General features: G+C 46.7%; 5 protein-coding genes across 8 annotated transcripts; 2 read left to right on the top strand and 3 right to left on the bottom strand.

The window, feature by feature from the left end:
* Positions 1-44: 44 nt before the first annotated feature.
* LOC6730593 (mitochondrial carrier protein Rim2) lies at positions 45-8,219 on the bottom strand. 4 transcript variants are annotated; one of them, XM_016179201.3, is made up of 7 exons: positions 7,699-8,219; positions 2,567-2,727; positions 2,227-2,297; positions 2,033-2,164; positions 1,701-1,974; positions 1,422-1,639; positions 45-1,011 (listed from the first exon to the last, which is right to left on the bottom strand). In XM_016179201.3, the coding sequence occupies exons 2-7, from the start codon at positions 2,621-2,623 to the stop codon at positions 885-887; spliced, it is 879 nt and encodes a 292-aa protein (XP_016023039.1). In that variant the 5' UTR covers positions 2,624-2,727; positions 7,699-8,219; the 3' UTR covers positions 45-884. The 4 variants fall into 4 exon arrangements, with proteins under 4 accessions (XP_016023039.1, XP_016023041.1, XP_016023040.1 ...); XM_016179203.3 differs by having other exon boundaries at positions 2,523-2,727; XM_016179202.3 differs by having other exon boundaries at positions 2,502-2,727.
* Positions 8,220-8,574: 355 nt separating this feature from the next.
* LOC6730594 (enolase) lies at positions 8,575-13,465 on the bottom strand. Its single transcript, XM_016179200.3, has 4 exons — positions 13,348-13,465; positions 11,851-12,029; positions 11,446-11,680; positions 8,575-10,457 (listed from the first exon to the last, which is right to left on the bottom strand). The coding sequence occupies exons 3-4, from the start codon at positions 11,631-11,633 to the stop codon at positions 9,143-9,145; spliced, it is 1,503 nt and encodes a 500-aa protein (XP_016023042.1). The 5' UTR covers positions 11,634-11,680; positions 11,851-12,029; positions 13,348-13,465; the 3' UTR covers positions 8,575-9,142.
* On the top strand, positions 12,515-13,379 carry LOC6730595 (exosome complex component RRP40). Its single transcript, XM_002077738.4, has one exon. It carries the CDS (start codon positions 12,627-12,629, stop codon positions 13,323-13,325), a length of 699 nt encoding a protein of 232 aa, XP_002077774.1. The 5' UTR covers positions 12,515-12,626; the 3' UTR covers positions 13,326-13,379.
* Positions 13,466-13,585: 120 nt separating the features above from the next.
* Positions 13,586-14,865, top strand: LOC6730596 (dehydrogenase/reductase SDR family member 7). Its single transcript, XM_002077739.2, has one exon. The coding sequence runs from the start codon at positions 13,778-13,780 to the stop codon at positions 14,741-14,743; it is 966 nt and encodes a 321-aa protein (XP_002077775.1). The 5' UTR covers positions 13,586-13,777; the 3' UTR covers positions 14,744-14,865.
* Positions 14,866-15,157: 292 nt separating this feature from the next.
* On the bottom strand, positions 15,158-16,153 carry LOC6730597 (rRNA-processing protein UTP23 homolog). Its single transcript, XM_002077740.4, has 3 exons — positions 15,944-16,153; positions 15,682-15,882; positions 15,158-15,618 (listed from the first exon to the last, which is right to left on the bottom strand). The coding sequence occupies exons 1-3, from the start codon at positions 16,061-16,063 to the stop codon at positions 15,205-15,207; spliced, it is 735 nt and encodes a 244-aa protein (XP_002077776.1). The 5' UTR covers positions 16,064-16,153; the 3' UTR covers positions 15,158-15,204.
* Between the last annotated feature and the right edge of the window lie 169 nt (positions 16,154-16,322).

Here is a 16,322-nt window from a genome sequence, read left to right on the forward strand (position 1 = left end):
TGATAAGATTAGATAATGAATGTATTAAATAGGAAACAAGTGGGTTATTTTTAAACAAAATTGTTGTATTTATTGATTTCACCATCAAATCGGATTGCAATCAATTATTCACAGTGGTTTCCTTAGTTCTTTGCTCGTTATCAGTGAAATACGTTTTGCGGGGAAGGTAACTAACTAACTAGCTAACTAATGGACTAAATAAACAGCAATAATAGTATCAATATAGTTAAAGTAATGTAGTAGAGTAATGGTAACTAAATCGTATATCGCATTTGAGGAAACTTAACGGAAACTTTTACAGATTACGTATCGGATCGGTCGGCTTTATGTCTATATATATAGCGGCATCTACTGGCAACTGCGGCCGATTCAACATTTTGTGCTTACAACTAAGAAAACTACGCCAGCGGACTCCCTCTCACTCTTTACCTATTTACAATGCACTCTGAGCGAACCGAGTCCTATGTACACTATATCCAAGTATCAACCACATTTATACACTCAATATATATTGTAACTTTAACTAAATAGCAGCCTTTTCAAATTTTGATAACGTTTCCCCTGCGGTGGCATTCCAGATCCTTCCGTAGCATGCAGCAAGTGGGTCTAGGTTTGGATGGTGCACTTCGATCCTGGTGCGTGTTTCCCATTATTGGTTTTTTGTTTGCTTGTTTGTTTTTTTTCGATTGGTTGGCCAACGTTCAACGTCTAACGTCTTAAGTCTATCGAGTTCGTTTCATATCTGACTTAGAAGCTAGTTAACTAAGAATTTGCGCTCGTTGGTGTGGATCGTCTAAAAACGAGGGGTAAAATTACACAAAGTTGCAGCAGTCGCGTCTACATATGCACAGATTGGGTTCCTCCTCCAGTCCTTCGAAAGGCATCTAAAAGTCGTAGAACTCGTTCGATTTGTTGTTGAAGCGCCGCGTGAGCACATAGACGACCGCCTCGTAGGTGGCCATCATGATCGCCGTGTTGGGGATCTGTCGCACCAGCTGCGTGGCCAAGCCTCTGTGGAAATGGTTGGTAGAAAGCACAATTAGTAGGAGAATTAGCGGAGGTAGAGCGCTCATATAAAAAAACACCTCGAGTGAGCACGCTCGCGAGTGATAATCAAATTAAGGCAAACAAACAGAAATATGCGACGCAAAAGAATTTAAATAGATTTCATGAATTCGTGGGTGGCGCATTATGATAATTCATTAGCTATAGTGTATATAGTGTATAGTATATTTTATAAATAACATTTTGACATGTCGATTGCAAGTGGGCTTCCCTTTGGTTCTGTGGCATTTTCTGATTTAATCTATTCACTCAAGGGATTCAAGGGAACTCCCGAGCAAGGGAACCCCTCATCTCAAATTGATTGCCTTAATGCCGGATTAAATAGAAAATTCCCATTAACTATCCATTCTACCCACCTGTAGAGTCCTGCTCTGCCCTCCTCCTTCCAAACGGTGTGCAGGGTCTGCCAGAAGGAGTTGTACTTGTTGCCCTCCTCCCGCAGACGAGTGCGAGCCACTTCGTGGGGGTAGGCGATGCAGGAGGCGATGGTTTTGGAAACGGCGCCAGCCATCATGAACTCCAGGAAGTCGCGGGATCCCTTGGTGTCCGTATGCCGCTGATTCCGCTGCTCCAACTGTTTTGAAAGCAGTTATAAGTCACAGGGAAGCGAGTGCGCATTAAATTCAACTACTTACCAACTTGGACTTGATAAACTCGTAGATGACAAAGTGCACCATGGTCTCGCAGGTGCCGAAGTAGCTGGCCGTGATGCCCTTGTAGAAGGCCGCCACGCCTCCCTGGGCGTAGACCCTCTCGATGCACTGCCTCACGGTCATCTGCACCTTGGAGTTGTAGTCCAGCTGCATCCGCGTCTTCACAAACCAAATGGGATTCGTGGCCGTGGAGGAGACGAATCCGGCACTCGCTGCGCTCATGATGTGCACCAGTGGCGAGTCACGTTCAACAAAGCTGGGGATCAAGTCCAGGCATTAGGAGCTTCTCGGATAGATGTACAAACCAGACTTACCCCAGACTGTTGAGCGTGTTTTTGGTTTGCGAGTAGGTGCAGAAGTAAATGGCACGGGATGGGGCCACGCCCACGAGATTCGGGCCCAGACCCTTGAACAGGGCGCGTGGACCCTCGTTCTGGACAATGTGCCTGCAGGAGCAGCTCAATACAATATAGTAACTGGCAGTTGATGGGAGCTAGGGTGGACTTACCGCAGGCACTGCACGATGCTCATGGATTTGGGCGTTGTGGATGAGATGCCGCAGTGTGAAATGGCCATGATCTGCAAGGCAAAAACAGGTGAGTTAGTAAACCAGTCGAATCCAGGCTCAAAGGCAATGGAGATGAAGGCATCGCATTGAAGGTGTTCGAGACCGCTCCTTTCGTAGGCATTTGGCATCGGAACGGACTCGGGCTTAGCTTGTTAGGATGCAGTGGCGGTGGGTTAGATGGGCATGAGAGAATAGGTAAAAGAAGTTGGTACTACCCTACGCACACCCCCAATCACCTGTGGCTGTGATCTGTTACGTAATATCGTTGTGCTTAGCTTACGTCGTTGTTCCGGCCGCAGCAGCTCCGATTGGCCACCGTTCGCCGGTCCTCCGGCATTCTCCGCCAGCCGCGACGGCGTCATGAACGCCGTGGAGCTCTGCAGGCGCGTCTTCACCACCTCCAGGGGGCATGTGACCACGGCACCCACTGTGCCAGCGGATCTGTGCGGATGGAAATGAAATCAAAACATGTCCAGTCAGTAAAATCTCTTCGAAATGCTCATCCAAGCAGGAATAAACCAAAGAAGTTACATTTCCCACTATTTATTCTTTTAGTTCTTCTTAAATTGCTTGAAAGATTTAAATAGCATAAAAAGTACATATATTCCGCCCCATTTTCAATGGCAAATGTTCAACTATGAGTAACACGAAAATAAATCTCATTTGGCAATCAAGCGGGCAGAAAAATATCTATTTCCCAAACTCGTATTTCTTGGATTTGCGCAATACGCCGGCTAAAAATGTGCTTCCATTCCGTGCATATAGTATAGCCCACCAGCACTCGAGTAGCTTGTCCCATTCCATTCCATTTCGACTTAAGTGGTGGCCACCATTGATTGGCTGCATCGGAAATGAGTAGTGATTTTGCTTAATGCCTGATGTAATGAAGGGGATAGGGCTGGGAAAATCACGAAGGAGCGGGCAGGAAGGAGGAGCCGGTATCCACCAAATAGCCGAGCGAATTATAGAACATTTTCCATTTCGATGCGTTGCAAATTCCAAGTGCATGTAAGGCAAGGTCGGTCGATTGTTTGGTGAACTGCGAAAAGGCCTAAGGAGATGCAAATGAAATGTGTGAAGAAATGATTCGCAGCAGTCAGAATTCCTAGTAGACTATTTACCACGGAACTAGCTAATCATGTGGCACTCAGGTGCAGCCACCTTAACCTTGACTTTTGGTTCACACAAGATTAATAACTTGTTTACAAGGCGGCAAAAGAGTGCCCCAAAAATTAATTATACACGACCTTTCCCAAAAAGATAGCCTCTATCAATAGGGTAACTTTGCTATCTAGAAATATTTGGGCACATGTTTGCAGAAGCATAGCTCGTGATCGCCAACTTGTAAATTGGCAGTTGGCAACTGGCAACTGGGAACTGTGAAATTGAATAAGGTACATATAAACGGCGGCTATGAGCTCGCGAAAGGGGAAAAGGTTATGCAACTCAGAAGCGGAAATGAAAAGGCAGCGAAAGGAGGGCAGAAGTTTGATCGATGGGCACAGATACTTTGGGGACAGACACGAATGGCTCCCCTAATCCCTGAGCAATAAAATAGTAAAAATAACAACATTTAATCAGCCGTCTGCCTCGTTTGATTTCGCAAATCTGGAGGAGATTGCTGCGATTCCCGGCTATGGGGAATCCGGTGTGAACTGGTTGCGGATTGACCCGGCTCCACGCCCGATAACCTTTGATGCCTGCCAGCGGATGAATTGCACTGACTGGACAAAAGCAGCCTCTTATCAGCCAGCAAGTCCAGCGGGAGCCACGTCCACCGGGCACAGAACAGAGCACTTCTACGGCTGCCCGATCCGCCTCGAATCTGGTATGCATAATGGCTGTGACATAATGGCTCTGCGGCCAGCGGAACCTGCGGCCAATTATCTCGATGGCTGGCCAAACACGCCATATGCTGCCTTTTGGTCACTTCATCTGGATAGATTCCCTTCATAGCTCCAGCCCAACCTCAATGATACGCATTTGATCAATGCACTCACGGGGGGCTCCAATTAGCATCTGGCTGGCACATCACGCGAGAATTGAGCTAACTGCTACCCATTCCACACGAGCCGAAGGTAATTTACCCAGACAGTTGGACAAACAATTCAGTGGAACGATTAATGAATCGATTCACCACTTGCAGGTGGTGAGCTAGCCATTAACTTAGGTGATAACTGAGGGGTATGAACATTAGAGGGTATCCTATAGCTGATCTCTGCCATTTAGCAATAAATCAGGCAAGAGTGCCAGTCATGCTTGTGAGCTGAGATTAACAGCTCCACAAAGTAGATCGCAGAATAAGTTCATTGGCAAATAGATCCCCCAACAAATATTGGGCCAAGTACTTAGAGTGTTTCTCTGTGGCCCAATGAGTAAGGTCTACATGTGCATCCAAGTACGTTCGGTCCGATCCGACAGATCTATATATACATATGCATTTAGCTATGCCCGATCGATGGCCTTTGGCGACGCATGTGCGAGAATCGTGCAATTTGCAACCGGTTAATGTGCGATTTATCTGTTCCTTGACATTCCTGCCGAAAAACACAAGCGTTGCCGCGATAAGAACGGAAATTTTGGACCCGCAGACATCGTCTATGGGGGATACGTAAATACAGAAGGGGGAGCACACGTTTGCGGTGTGATAACTCCGCTGGGCAATGCGTCAGCTCTGCTGGGGTGACTTTTGTCCAGCTGCTCGAGGAGGAGCAGCCCCCCACACACACCTCACACTCCACACAGACGACTGATAAAGGCGACTTTTCGGGGAGACTTTCCTTATCAACGCAAATATAGTACGCGCTTTTCAATGGTTTTTGCGTTTCGCAGACCTGGGCGCCCATCTTATCAATGCCGCTTTTATTTTCACGTTTTTTCTTCAGCTCCTGCTGCTTTTGGCTTCTTTCAGATAGATTACGAAATCTATGGAAAGTTTTCAATGTTATTGTTTATGGGTCAAAGGAATCGAAGGTTACGAACGAGCTCCGTGCTGAGCTGTTAGTTTAACTAATTCTAGAATAATGTTTTCCTATTACTTTCGAATGAATCTTGGCACGCGACCTTCTATATCTTCACCGAATTTTCATTCGCATTTCTCGCTTCCGTATAAATATATGTAGATAGATATATTTTCGAAATATCAGAATGTGTGTCTAGATCAAGAGTGTTATAAAAAAGACGCCCTTGACACAATTTCAGAGCGCTAAGTGGTTTAAAATATATTTTAATATCATATCGAGTAGTTTGAAGAATAAAATATACCTTTTCCATTAAAGTTGCTACCTTTCAAGATGGTGCACTTTTCAAAAAATGCGTACGTGCAGAGAGACACGAATGAAAAACGGGCGGTGAATATACTTTTTTTTTTTGAATATTTTGGCCTGGTCGAGCAAGATACAAACAAATGCCAGCCAATGGAAAAGTTTGGGATAATGAAACTATATAAGAAAGCGCGTTACTATATCTTATTTGAACTGCAGACGAGGAATCGCAAGAGCCATGTGCACCTTGTAGCCAGAGTGACATTGCTTTTATCCCCCGAAACCCCATTGAACACCTTGGGTCTGTTGTTTGTTGCATTCCCCACTCGCCTTCAACTGAGTCAGTGTGCCAGAAAAAGTTTATTTGCCTGGGCTGTCTCGCTGAGAACCAAAACAAATTCAAAATCACTTGCCAAGCTCAATTTAGAATTGTATCTAAACGAACAGCAGCAAATATGTAGGAAAACAAAATGCACCATCTATTATTTCTTATATATTATATGTGGGCTGTAGCGAAATCCGCAATATGGTGTGCCAAATCGAAGGTTTTAGGGAATAGATCAGCCATTTCGCAACGCTGCTAATTGTAAATTGTCGGAAATACTTTGCAATACATAGTAAGCTACAAATGGAAGGCTTATATTAATAAGTAAACTGTTTTCCGATCTTAGAACAATGTTAGGTGTGCAGTTGCACTGTGCCTCTTCAACTTATGTAAGCCCCTTGGAGGCCTCTGATGCCCGATTAGATGGATGTCGTTTGATTGTTTGCCGTGCGGCTTACTTGCAGCGATAACAATGCGGGGAGGGGAGGGAGGGGAGGCAAGGTTGTTATGCCTTTCGGTTTGTTTTCCCAACGTGTACCAACACGAGATACCCGGCAAGCGATGACAAGTGGAAGGCGGCCAAAACAACTGGGGTATTAGCCAGCTCAGGTTGCAACGTGAATCGTATTTCCAGGCCTCCAAAGTATATACTACGCATATGTGCGAGCAACTCGTTAGATACGGACACGGATACATACGGACACGGATACATACGGACATGGGTGGGTGCCACAAGTCCGTGTCTGCGTGGTTGCTTCTCCCCCGCTGATAAGTGGACTTGCACTGCCGGCCGGCAAATTGCCCGCAAAGACCTGATTGCCATTGTGGCGGGGCATTAGAAGTGTCATTCAGCGGAATTATTATGGGGGGTCATGCTATCAAAGGCCTTCACCAAGGCCACGTCGATCAAAAGTTGTCAGAAACGGTGAGCTGTTGTTTTTATAAAGTGGAAATCTGGATTGAAGTCATGGGGAGCGAATCTTTTCTGTGATAAAGATACTTTATAAACAAACACTTGTTTACTATCCCAAATATAAATATCAACAGAAATAAACTCTTAAAAGCAGAGAGCTGTGAAGCATAAATAACAAAGTCTGTATTTCGATCGTAATCCTCTTGAAATGCGATCGTTTCCCGACTGACCAGGGGCTCGACTTGTGGGCGATTCTCGATCGCTGGAAACTGGTTTTCCGTTGGGAAACGCGAAGAACTGATATGCCGGCGTGTGTGTGTGTAGGGTGCAGGTGAAAACAAAAATAAATTCAGATGCGACGCGTCTAAAAATAGCCACAATAAAAGTCATAAGGGAAACAACAACAAAGCAATTGGTTGGTGCCCCTCCAGGGGAATCGGAATAAATCCAAGTGGACATTGGGACATTGCCTGCGGAAAGTGAACCCAGAAATGCGCTGCTTATGGATGTTTGTTGTTCGCTGCAGGCGCTTTAATTAATTACATATGTTCTGCGTATTTCGCTCACTTCAGCTGCGATTTCACCAGCTGTCGTTCCCGAACAACAAATACGCTTATTAAAATGAAAAGCACGTGAACGTAGCGTGTTTCCCGAAGATCAGACTGTGTTTTCCCTGCGCTGGCCGCCTTTCTTTTTCGGTTTGCTCCGTTTTGGCAGTGGCGCCAAAAAAGTTCAGCTCCCCTTCGTGGGCCAGGCCAAATCTAATCGCAATTGCGCCGTTCCCGCCTCGCAATTACAATTAAAGGCCGGGCAAACCGGTTTCGCTCTACGACGATGGCCTGACCTGCGATAAGACGCAGTAGGGAGAACGTCGGGATGGCAGACTCTGGAGCGAGGGCAGGCAGACTTACCCGCCGGCGATCAGGTGGATGAGGGTGTCGGCCGTGTTCTGGGCCATCTTCGTTGTCTTCCCAGTTCCGGATTAAGCTCCACCGAAATGGGCGGTTGGTAGCTACTTGGACGCGCACTTGGTTAACTTGGCAAACGCACTGTATTGTTAAGGCACTTTGTGGGCGGAGGGGGGGACGGGGCCCCTGGGGGAGGGGCTCTTAGCACGCTCTCCTCTTCCTCTTGCCACTTTCTATTGTCCTTTGAACTTTTGGGGCTTTCGCCTGGCCGCGATTCTCCGACTCTTGTGATTTTCGGCAACGGTTATGCAACTGCAGTGGTTGCAGCGCGGAGCGTTAACTTAACCTACGGTTAGCTTGCGCGCAGTTAAAGTCCGTCGGTCGGCCGGTGCACTGATTCGATTTCGAGCTCGCCGATCCCCAGCGTTTGTGATTTAGCTTTGCAGTAATTTATTTTCGATCCGCTGTAAAAAACACGTCCGTGAGAGTGACCGCAATGCGACTGTGGGAACATACCACCGCTGCGAGGCGCCAAGAAAAACGGCCTAAAAAATCCCCACAAAATGGGGAATGCAATGGTTCTGGGCGGAGCTTTGAGCGCCATTTTGGGCCACCCCAGAAATTCAAATTTACGCAAAGTTGAAAAAGCTAATTGAAACACTCGACTAATTGGTGGAAGACAAAGATAAAGATAGAAAAAAGATCGTATTCAAATTTTGATAACTTCATTTATCAGTTTAGACAATAAAAAATCTGAGCAAGCCATTTAATACTAATACAAACCCAGAATATGTTTTAGTTTCAAGATAGTTTCTTAAAAACCATGTACTCGAGCTTACTTGATTATCTGGCAACGCCACAAGTGATCGAAACAAATAATTCGGTAACTTTTATACTTTTTATTTCACATCAACTAACAAATCTGAATATGTTTAATATTTGGTGTATTCCATCTGATTAAGATCTCTATTGAACACCGTGTATATTCGATGAGAATAATTCAACAGCTTTCGCTTAAATTCTATGTCTCAACAATTTTTGTCTAACCGTTTTTGAAGTGAATAACTGTCTGTTTGTGGATTTGGTGTTTGTGTAGATCAATTTATAATTTCAAATTACAGCGATTACATTGAAGATATTCAAAGCTCTCGGCAACTGAACGAATATCTTGCACATAGTGTTGTTAGGCTTTTGTTTATAAATAATGATTAGATCAAGGTTTACCATTAATAATAATGTCTAAGAACGAAGCATAGAGACAGCAAATGGGTTTGGTAGTTTAATTCTGATGTATTTGTGCGCCAGACACAAGTTCCGAACGTAAAAGGTTGACGAACAGGTGCACCGCCGCCTTTCCATGGATCTACTGCGTCCAGCTCCCTCTCCAAGATCCAGATCTCATTCGATGGGGCTGGTGGTGTGGTTGGAATTTCGAAGTGGCCTGCGCTTACTGCGGCTTCCTGAACGACTTGCCGGCAAACTTGACACCAGCGCCGATCTCCTCCTCGATGCGCAGGATCTGGTTGTACTTGGCCAGACGCTCCGAGCGGCAAGGAGCTCCGGTCTTGATCTGGCCGGTGGACAGACCGACGACCAAGTCACCGATGAACGAGTCCTCGGTCTCGCCGGAACGGTGGGAGACCATGGTGCCCCAGCCGTTCTTCTTGGCCAGCAGATGGGCGGCAATGGATTCGGTCACGGTGCCGATCTGGTTGACCTTCAGGAGCAGGCAGTTGCAGGCCTTCTTCTCCACGGCGGTGGCAATGCGCTTGGGGTTGGTCACGGTCAGATCATCGCCCACGATCTGGATATCGGTGCAGCCGGTCAGGTTGGACCAGGCCTCCCAGTGGTCCTGGTCAAAGGGATCCTCAATCGAGACGATGGGGAAGTCCTTGATGAACTCCTGGTACAGGTCGGCCAGCTTGTCGGCGGCCAGCCACTGGGACTTGTCGCTCTTCTCGTTCTTGAAGTCCAGATCGTACTGGCCATCCCTGTAGAACTCGGAGGCGGCCACGTCCATGCCGATCTCAATCTTGCCGGTGTATCCGGCCTTGGCGATGGCGTCGCTGATCAGGTTCAGAGCCTCCTTGTTGGACTGGATGTTGGGGGCGAAGCCGCCCTCATCGCCCACGGCGGTGGCGTCCAGACCGAACTTGGCCTTGATCACGTTCTTCAGGTGGTGGTACACCTCGGAGCCCATCTTCATGGCCTCTGTGAAGCTGGTGGCGCCGGTGGGCAGGATCATGAACTCCTGCATGGCAAGCTTGTTGCCGGCGTGGCTGCCGCCGTTGATCACGTTGAAAGCGGGCACCGGCAGGATGATCTCCTTGTTGCCAGCCAGATCGGCGATGTGTTTGTACAGGGGCACGCCCTTCTTGGCGGCTCCGGCCTTGGCCACGGCCAGGGAAACGCCCAGGATGGCGTTGGCTCCGAACTTGCTCTTGTTCTCGGTGCCGTCCAACTTGATCATGAAGTTGTCGATGGACGCCTGGTCAACCACATCCAGATTGGCCTTGATCAGCTCGGGGCCCAGGGTGTCGTTGACATGGCCCACGGCCTTCAGCACCGACTTGCCATGGTAGTTGGCCTTGTCGTTGTCGCGCAGCTCCAGGGCCTCGTGGACGCCGGTGGAGGCGCCGGAGGGCACGGCGGCGCGGAAGAGTCCCAGCTCGGTGGTCAGGTCGACCTCCACGGTGGGGTTGCCACGGGAGTCGTAGATCTGACGGGCCTTGATCGCTTTGATGGTCATCTCGTTGCTGTCACTGCCAAAAACAAAGTCCAAAAGGGCGAGTTAGTGTATGCTATCAGGGCTTTCGATCTAGGCATTGTGTTCTATCAAATAGCTGACCACAGATGAAGCCATTTAGAATTATAGGAGGAATTGCTCCAGAATATTCCCGAAATCCCTGCCATTACTTAAATACACTTAAGCTTATTCAAATCTACAGATGGAATTGTTCCACAATTGTTCCAAATCGACAGTTGAATGAATTATTCGGAAATATGGTGAAATGGGAAGTGAAAAGGAAATGGGAGATTTTTAAAACGAAGTTGAAAGAGGACACATGACATACTTTTCGAATTGGTTTTCAAAATATGGCTAAATTTTAGTTAAGAATTATCTTAACTTTTTTTTGCAAAGAATTGTAGCTGTGAGCACTTGCAATTTGAGCGGTGAGTGGTGTAAAGTTATACATATATCCCCATTCGGGTGTGACTTTCTCCACGGAATAATGTCGAAATGCCCCTCCTGCGTTTTCTATATTTAATTTGTCTTCAGATTTCAGTTAAATATTTCTATAATTATTTAGAGTCACTGACACGGGCGGCATTTCCCGCTTTTCCGCTTTCTCAGTGGGAGAGTTTTCAGTTTGCTCTCGCCGAACAACCGAATGACCTCTAAGCTACTTTTAAAGGTCAGACTCAAAGTGAGGCGTCCAGCGAAGCCGAAGTACGTGGAAAAGTTGCAAAAAACGGAAGTATTTCTCTGCAGCGATACAACAAATGGCTGTCAATTGAAATTATTAGATTTGTGCAATTAAATCGATTGGAAATATACGTAAACGAGCCACTTGAAAATTTGCACAGCACCATTTGTTAGATAATCGCGCGGAAATCGCTCGCAAAAAAACGATCGATTTTCAAGCCCTTGGATTGGGGGTGATCTTTATGAAGTTCTCAGATAAAACAATTAAATATTTTCCCTAAGCTGGACGCACAAGCACACACCAAGTCAAGCATTATACATACCAAGTACTTTTACGGATCTGCACAAATTTAAATCCAGATGAGAGCTGGCTGACTGCTGATTTGCTTCTGAAACGCGGCGCAACGCTTGCCGATTTATTCTGGGGAATTCTGGGGAGAGGCCAGCGCAGACGCAGAAACTTCATGCTAGTGGTGGAAGTCCTCCATAGAACTGAAGCGGTCCAAGACATGGCTTGAATGTGTCAAAGACGGAGGCGATTATGCTATCAATTTGGATCTTGATAAAGGAGTAAAATATATCAGTTTAAATATTTATTTCCTTACATAAAACTATAACTCTGTTGCAGACTACATATATGATAAATTATTATTAATAGATTTTAAAAGCTTAGCTCAGGCGATGTATTTTCGCCCATCTCTACGTGTTGAAAAGAGAGGGACACTTACAGTTACTCTCTTTTTATATGTATGCGTTTCCAGGTGCTCGCCGGTTTTCAGTGTGGGGGTTCGCTTTCCCTTTTTTGTTGTTTTCCCTGGTACGTTTCCTATATTTTTTGGGGAAAATTGACCTTCGCACAAGGTTAGAGTAATCGGGATCCACACGTAGCTGTGGATTGCATGTCTATCTACATAATATTAAATGCTCTCGTTAATAAAGCATAAACAATCAAATGGCATCAAGAGAAGTGTAACAACCAATGGTAATGAAATGTTCCCGTGTTTTCTGGACAATCGGGTCATTCAAAGTCACATACTTGTAGTTAGTCACGCATTTTAGATGTCATAAATAAGAACAAATAAATGCAAAGCGGATTTTAAAAATCGTACGATTATGTTTATAGCAGCACAGCACAGCTGATCGGGCAAAAGTCGCATATGTGTTGGTTAACATTGCCGCCCACACGCTGTTAGTCCTTTAAAACATTCTTTGGATTATTAAGATCATTTTGTATTATAAAACAAATACTGCTTAGACTAAATATCATTTTTCTGCTATTCTTTTTTAAGCTTATCTAAATAATATAAATCGTAAGCACATAAGAATATAAAGAAAGGGGCAAAAATAATTTGAATATTTATGTTCTTTACAGCTACTGTTAATTTAACTTTAAAGACCAGGGCTGACATTGGCAGTGTTGGTAACGCTCGACTTGACCATATGTTTTGAAAGACACACGCGGATTTTTTGTTTGGAGTTTTCAAATCGGAAAAGTAACTTTAAAATGAGCGCGACCAACACAATAGTTATGCCCGGCGAGCGGATTGCGGCCATTGAGGAGCTGGCCAAGAGCAAGCGGGTGATCCTCGGACCGGGACTGCGGCGTCTGGACGACACTGTGGTGGCCAGCAAGGCGGGCCCACTTCGACACAAGGAACCCGGCACCTTCTGGGTGGACAACTACCAGAGGAGGTACATCCCCGCACGCGGAGATCTGATCTTGGGCATTGTGCGAGCCAAGTCGGGCGATATATACCGCGTGGACATCGGAGCAGCGGACACAGCCTCCATATCGTATCTCGCCTTTGAGGCGGCTACCAAGAAGAATCGCCCGGATTTGATCCCCGGCGATCTGATCTACGCGAGAGTCCTGAATGCCAGCGCAGACATTGAACCGGAGCTGGTCTGCGTCAACTCGGTGGGCAAACGTGGCAAACTGGGCGTCCTCACCGAAGGATTCTTCTTCAAGTGTAGCCTGAATCTGGGCAGGATGTTGCTGCGGGAAAACTGCCCCGTTCTCGCCGCTCTAACCCGGGAAATGCCCTACGAGATCGCCGTGGGAGTCAACGGCAGGATCTGGGTGAAGGCTCACTCCCTGAAAGAAACCGTTGCCCTCGCCAATGCCATTTCGGCGCTGGAGCAATCGGGATGTGCGGAAATCGACAAGATATGCGGCAATCTCGGAGACTACCTGCAGACCTAGGTTTAGTTCTTAGTTTACTTACTTTTATATAAAAAGAAACGGTTAGCCAAACTACTCGGATTGAATTTTGATGTGAGTGTTGGCGCAAAGGCGGTGTGTTGGAAGCCCTGATTCGTTTACGTAAAAGAAACTATCAGAGATGAGCAGTTTTCGTAACACGGATTTATGCCCTACATGTTGTTTCAAGAATGATAGTACTACCCACACCTAGCTACCAAAAGGTATTTTAATAATATATATAATCATTCAAAAACCAAGTATAAATAGGGCAATAAGTCAGATAAGGTGACTACTTTCCGCAGTCACTGCGTCACCTCTGGTGCCCACCAACAGCTGATCGATCAGACCCGCTCGCAGTGATTTCTGTGTGGCCAAGAACAGGTTTCAGTGCCTTACGTTGCGGCGAGGACAAAGGTTTCTTCGACCCAGCTGTGCCATACAGAGCCAACGAGATGAGCTTCCTGGAGTTTCTGCTGCTCCTGCTCGTGCTGTACTATGTGGTGTACGTGCTCCTCTGGATCCTGCTCGACTGCAATGTGGCCCTGTGGTACAAGTCCCGTTTCGGAGTCTCGCTGTCGTCGATGCGCGGGCAGGTGGTTTGGATAACTGGTGCCTCGAGCGGAATAGGTCGCGCTTTGGCGCTCAGTTTGGCCAGGCATGGAGTGAAATTGGTGCTAAGTGCCCGGCGACTGGAGCAATTGGAGCAGGTGCAAGAGGAGTGCCTAGCTGCAGCTCGCGGACTGCTGGCCACCAAGGACGTGCTGGTCATTCAAATGGATATGCTTGATCTCGACGAGCATAAGACGCATCTGAACACGGTGCTCAATCACTTCCATCGACTGGATGTCCTAGTCAACAATGCTGGCAGATCCCAGCGAGCCAGTTGGACCGAAGTCGAGATCGAGGTGGACCGGGAGCTGTTCGAGCTGGATGTCTTCGCGGTGGTCCACCTTAGCCGCCTGGTGGTGCGCTACTTCGTGGAGCAGAACGGCGGTAGAGGACACATCGCTGCCACCTCCAGCATCGCCGGCTTCAGCCCAGTGCCATTTTCACCCACCTACTGTGCCGCCAAGCACGCCCTTAACGCCTACTTGCTCTCCCTGAAAGTGGAGATGCGCAAGCTGGATGTGTCGCTCTTCGCACCGGGGCCCATTGCCACCGACTTCCTGCAGGAGGCCTTCACGGGCTCGCAGGGCGGAAAGGTGGGTCTGAGTACGGCCAATCAGAAACGGATGACGGCCCAGAGATGTGGCGATCTGTTCGCCGTTGCCTTGGCCAATAAGATGGATCTCACCTGGTGCGGCCTCTTCCCCGTCAACCTGTTGGCCTACTGCGCCCGGAATCCCACGCTGAGCAAGATCCTGGCTCAATTCATGACAGAGAAGACGCTGAACAAGATTCGCGAGGGCAAACTGTGAGAACGACTCCGGTGAGCCTCGCCCCTTCCCTCTCCCTGCTCCAAACGGCTCTCAGTCATCTTTTATACTGTTGTATAATGCTTAACTATATACTAAAATATATAAATATGTGCACAAGATTACGCTGAGAGTGCGTTTCAATTGCGATAATCTTCACAGGCACAGTGGGATTCTACAGTTCCTCTTATTCAATTGGTGAGCAATATTATGGTAAGCTAATAATCAAATGTCAATTTAAGATTTATGAATTCTAAAATATTCTAGTTAACTTAAGTCATTAACCAGTAATTTAGTAATCTATCATGATTGGAACTGGTTCAGCTGCATACATTTTTCTGCCATTATATTAAACACACTCAGGTGGCTAGTTAAAGCAGCTCCTCCCACATTATAATGATTTGTCAAGACTGCAGATTACCTTGCATTATCTTATATTTATCTACTTGATCAACCAATCTAATCTAATCTTTTCCTAGCGCTGCCTTGACGTGCGCTGGGATCTTGACTCGTTTTCGTTTCGCCTTGGTTATTGCACTCTGCTCAACTCCTTTGAGCTGTGGCTTCGCCTTGTCCTTTTTGCTCTTCTTACAGGACAGTGGATTGGGGTTCTTGGGCCCTTTGTGCTTCTTGGGTTTGACTGCAGTTTCAGCTGGCTTCAGTCCCTGCTTCTCCTTCATGTAGTCGATTTTCTCGACCTGTTTGCCCAGCATCAGGTTTTTGGCCCGTCGTTGCACCCACTTCTTTGAGGCTTTAGATGGCGCTTCCAAGACGGGAGTGGCTTTGTGCAGATAGAGCAGACAACGTCCGGGAATCTTGCGAAGACTCTCCTGCAGCAGACGATCCTGAGAGGCAACCACATATCGATTGTCTTTGGTCTGAAAGGCAAGTAATATGTTTATAACCATAGCATACTAGAAATGAAGTAGTCCCCAATTTACCATCGATTTAATGCATTCGGAAGCGGGTACTGGTTTACCCTCGTGTCCGCATTTGTGGACATGAAATCGCTTAACGATGGATGTGGCTCCAGTGAGAGGAGCGCCCAGGGATTCCGACTCTAGGATAACACATTGGGTGGTCAGTAGCTTAACGCCGCACTGGAAGTACTTCTTTATCTGCTCATCTATGCCAATCTTTTGCTAAAAGTTGAAAAATAACTATGGATATCAACAAGTGCTAAAGATATAAGCAAAAACCAACCTGCAGGGCTGCCTGGCAAAAGGTGGCATCAATTAGCACTTGGTAGGGTTCCCGGTAGTCGAAATTGCTGGCAAAGAACACCAGAGTTTTGTGCGACTTCTTAAAACGAGATATTTTCATGATATTTGTGGGTAGTCACTAAGTTTATCAAATGAAAACAAAAACAGCGTGCAAGTGCAGTGTTGAACAGCGTTCAAGCTCAGCTGTTCTCGCCTAACAGACTGTGTGCGCACAGCAGTTCTGTTGTCATTTACAGCCGGCTGTTATTTCAATTCGAAATGCTTTACATTTGGCGCCAAGCCGGAAGCAACAGAGAATGCATTTTCAACCCTCTTCAAGCAATTTCCCTCCCTTTCTCTTTTCCGCAGCTATTAAGCGC

The sequence above is a fragment of the Drosophila simulans genome, chromosome 2L, assembly GCF_016746395.2.
Source record: "Drosophila simulans strain w501 chromosome 2L, Prin_Dsim_3.1, whole genome shotgun sequence".
In the NCBI taxonomy this organism is placed as follows: Eukaryota; Metazoa; Arthropoda; class Insecta; order Diptera; family Drosophilidae; genus Drosophila; species Drosophila simulans.

Coding starts and splice junctions, on each gene's coding strand:
- LOC6730593 (XM_016179202.3), bottom strand. CDS start 7,745: ATGGCCCAGAACACGGCCGACACCCTCATCCACCTGATCGCCGGCGG. Junction 2,728..7,698: donor ATCCACCTGATCGCCGGCGG/GTAAGTCTGCCT, acceptor CCATCCGCACAG/ATCCGCTGGCACAGTGGGTG. Junction 1,012..1,421: donor GGCAGAGCAGGACTCTACAG/GTGGGTAGAATG, acceptor CCATTTCCACAG/AGGCTTGGCCACGCAGCTGG.
- LOC6730594 (XM_016179200.3), bottom strand. CDS start 11,633: ATGTCTTGGACCGCTTCAGTTCTATGGAGGACTTCCACCACTAGCATG. Junction 10,458..11,445: donor CAGATCCGTAAAAGTACTTG/GTATGTATAATG, acceptor TGTTTTTGGCAG/TGACAGCAACGAGATGACCA.
- LOC6730595 (XM_002077738.4), top strand. CDS start 12,627: ATGAGCGCGACCAACACAATAGTTATGCCCGGCGAGCGGATTGCGGCC.
- LOC6730596 (XM_002077739.2), top strand. CDS start 13,778: ATGAGCTTCCTGGAGTTTCTGCTGCTCCTGCTCGTGCTGTACTATGTG.
- LOC6730597 (XM_002077740.4), bottom strand. CDS start 16,063: ATGAAAATATCTCGTTTTAAGAAGTCGCACAAAACTCTGGTGTTCTTT. Junction 15,883..15,943: donor TTTGCCAGGCAGCCCTGCAG/GTTGGTTTTTGC, acceptor TTCAACTTTTAG/CAAAAGATTGGCATAGATGA. Junction 15,619..15,681: donor CCGAATGCATTAAATCGATG/GTAAATTGGGGA, acceptor CTTGCCTTTCAG/ACCAAAGACAATCGATATGT.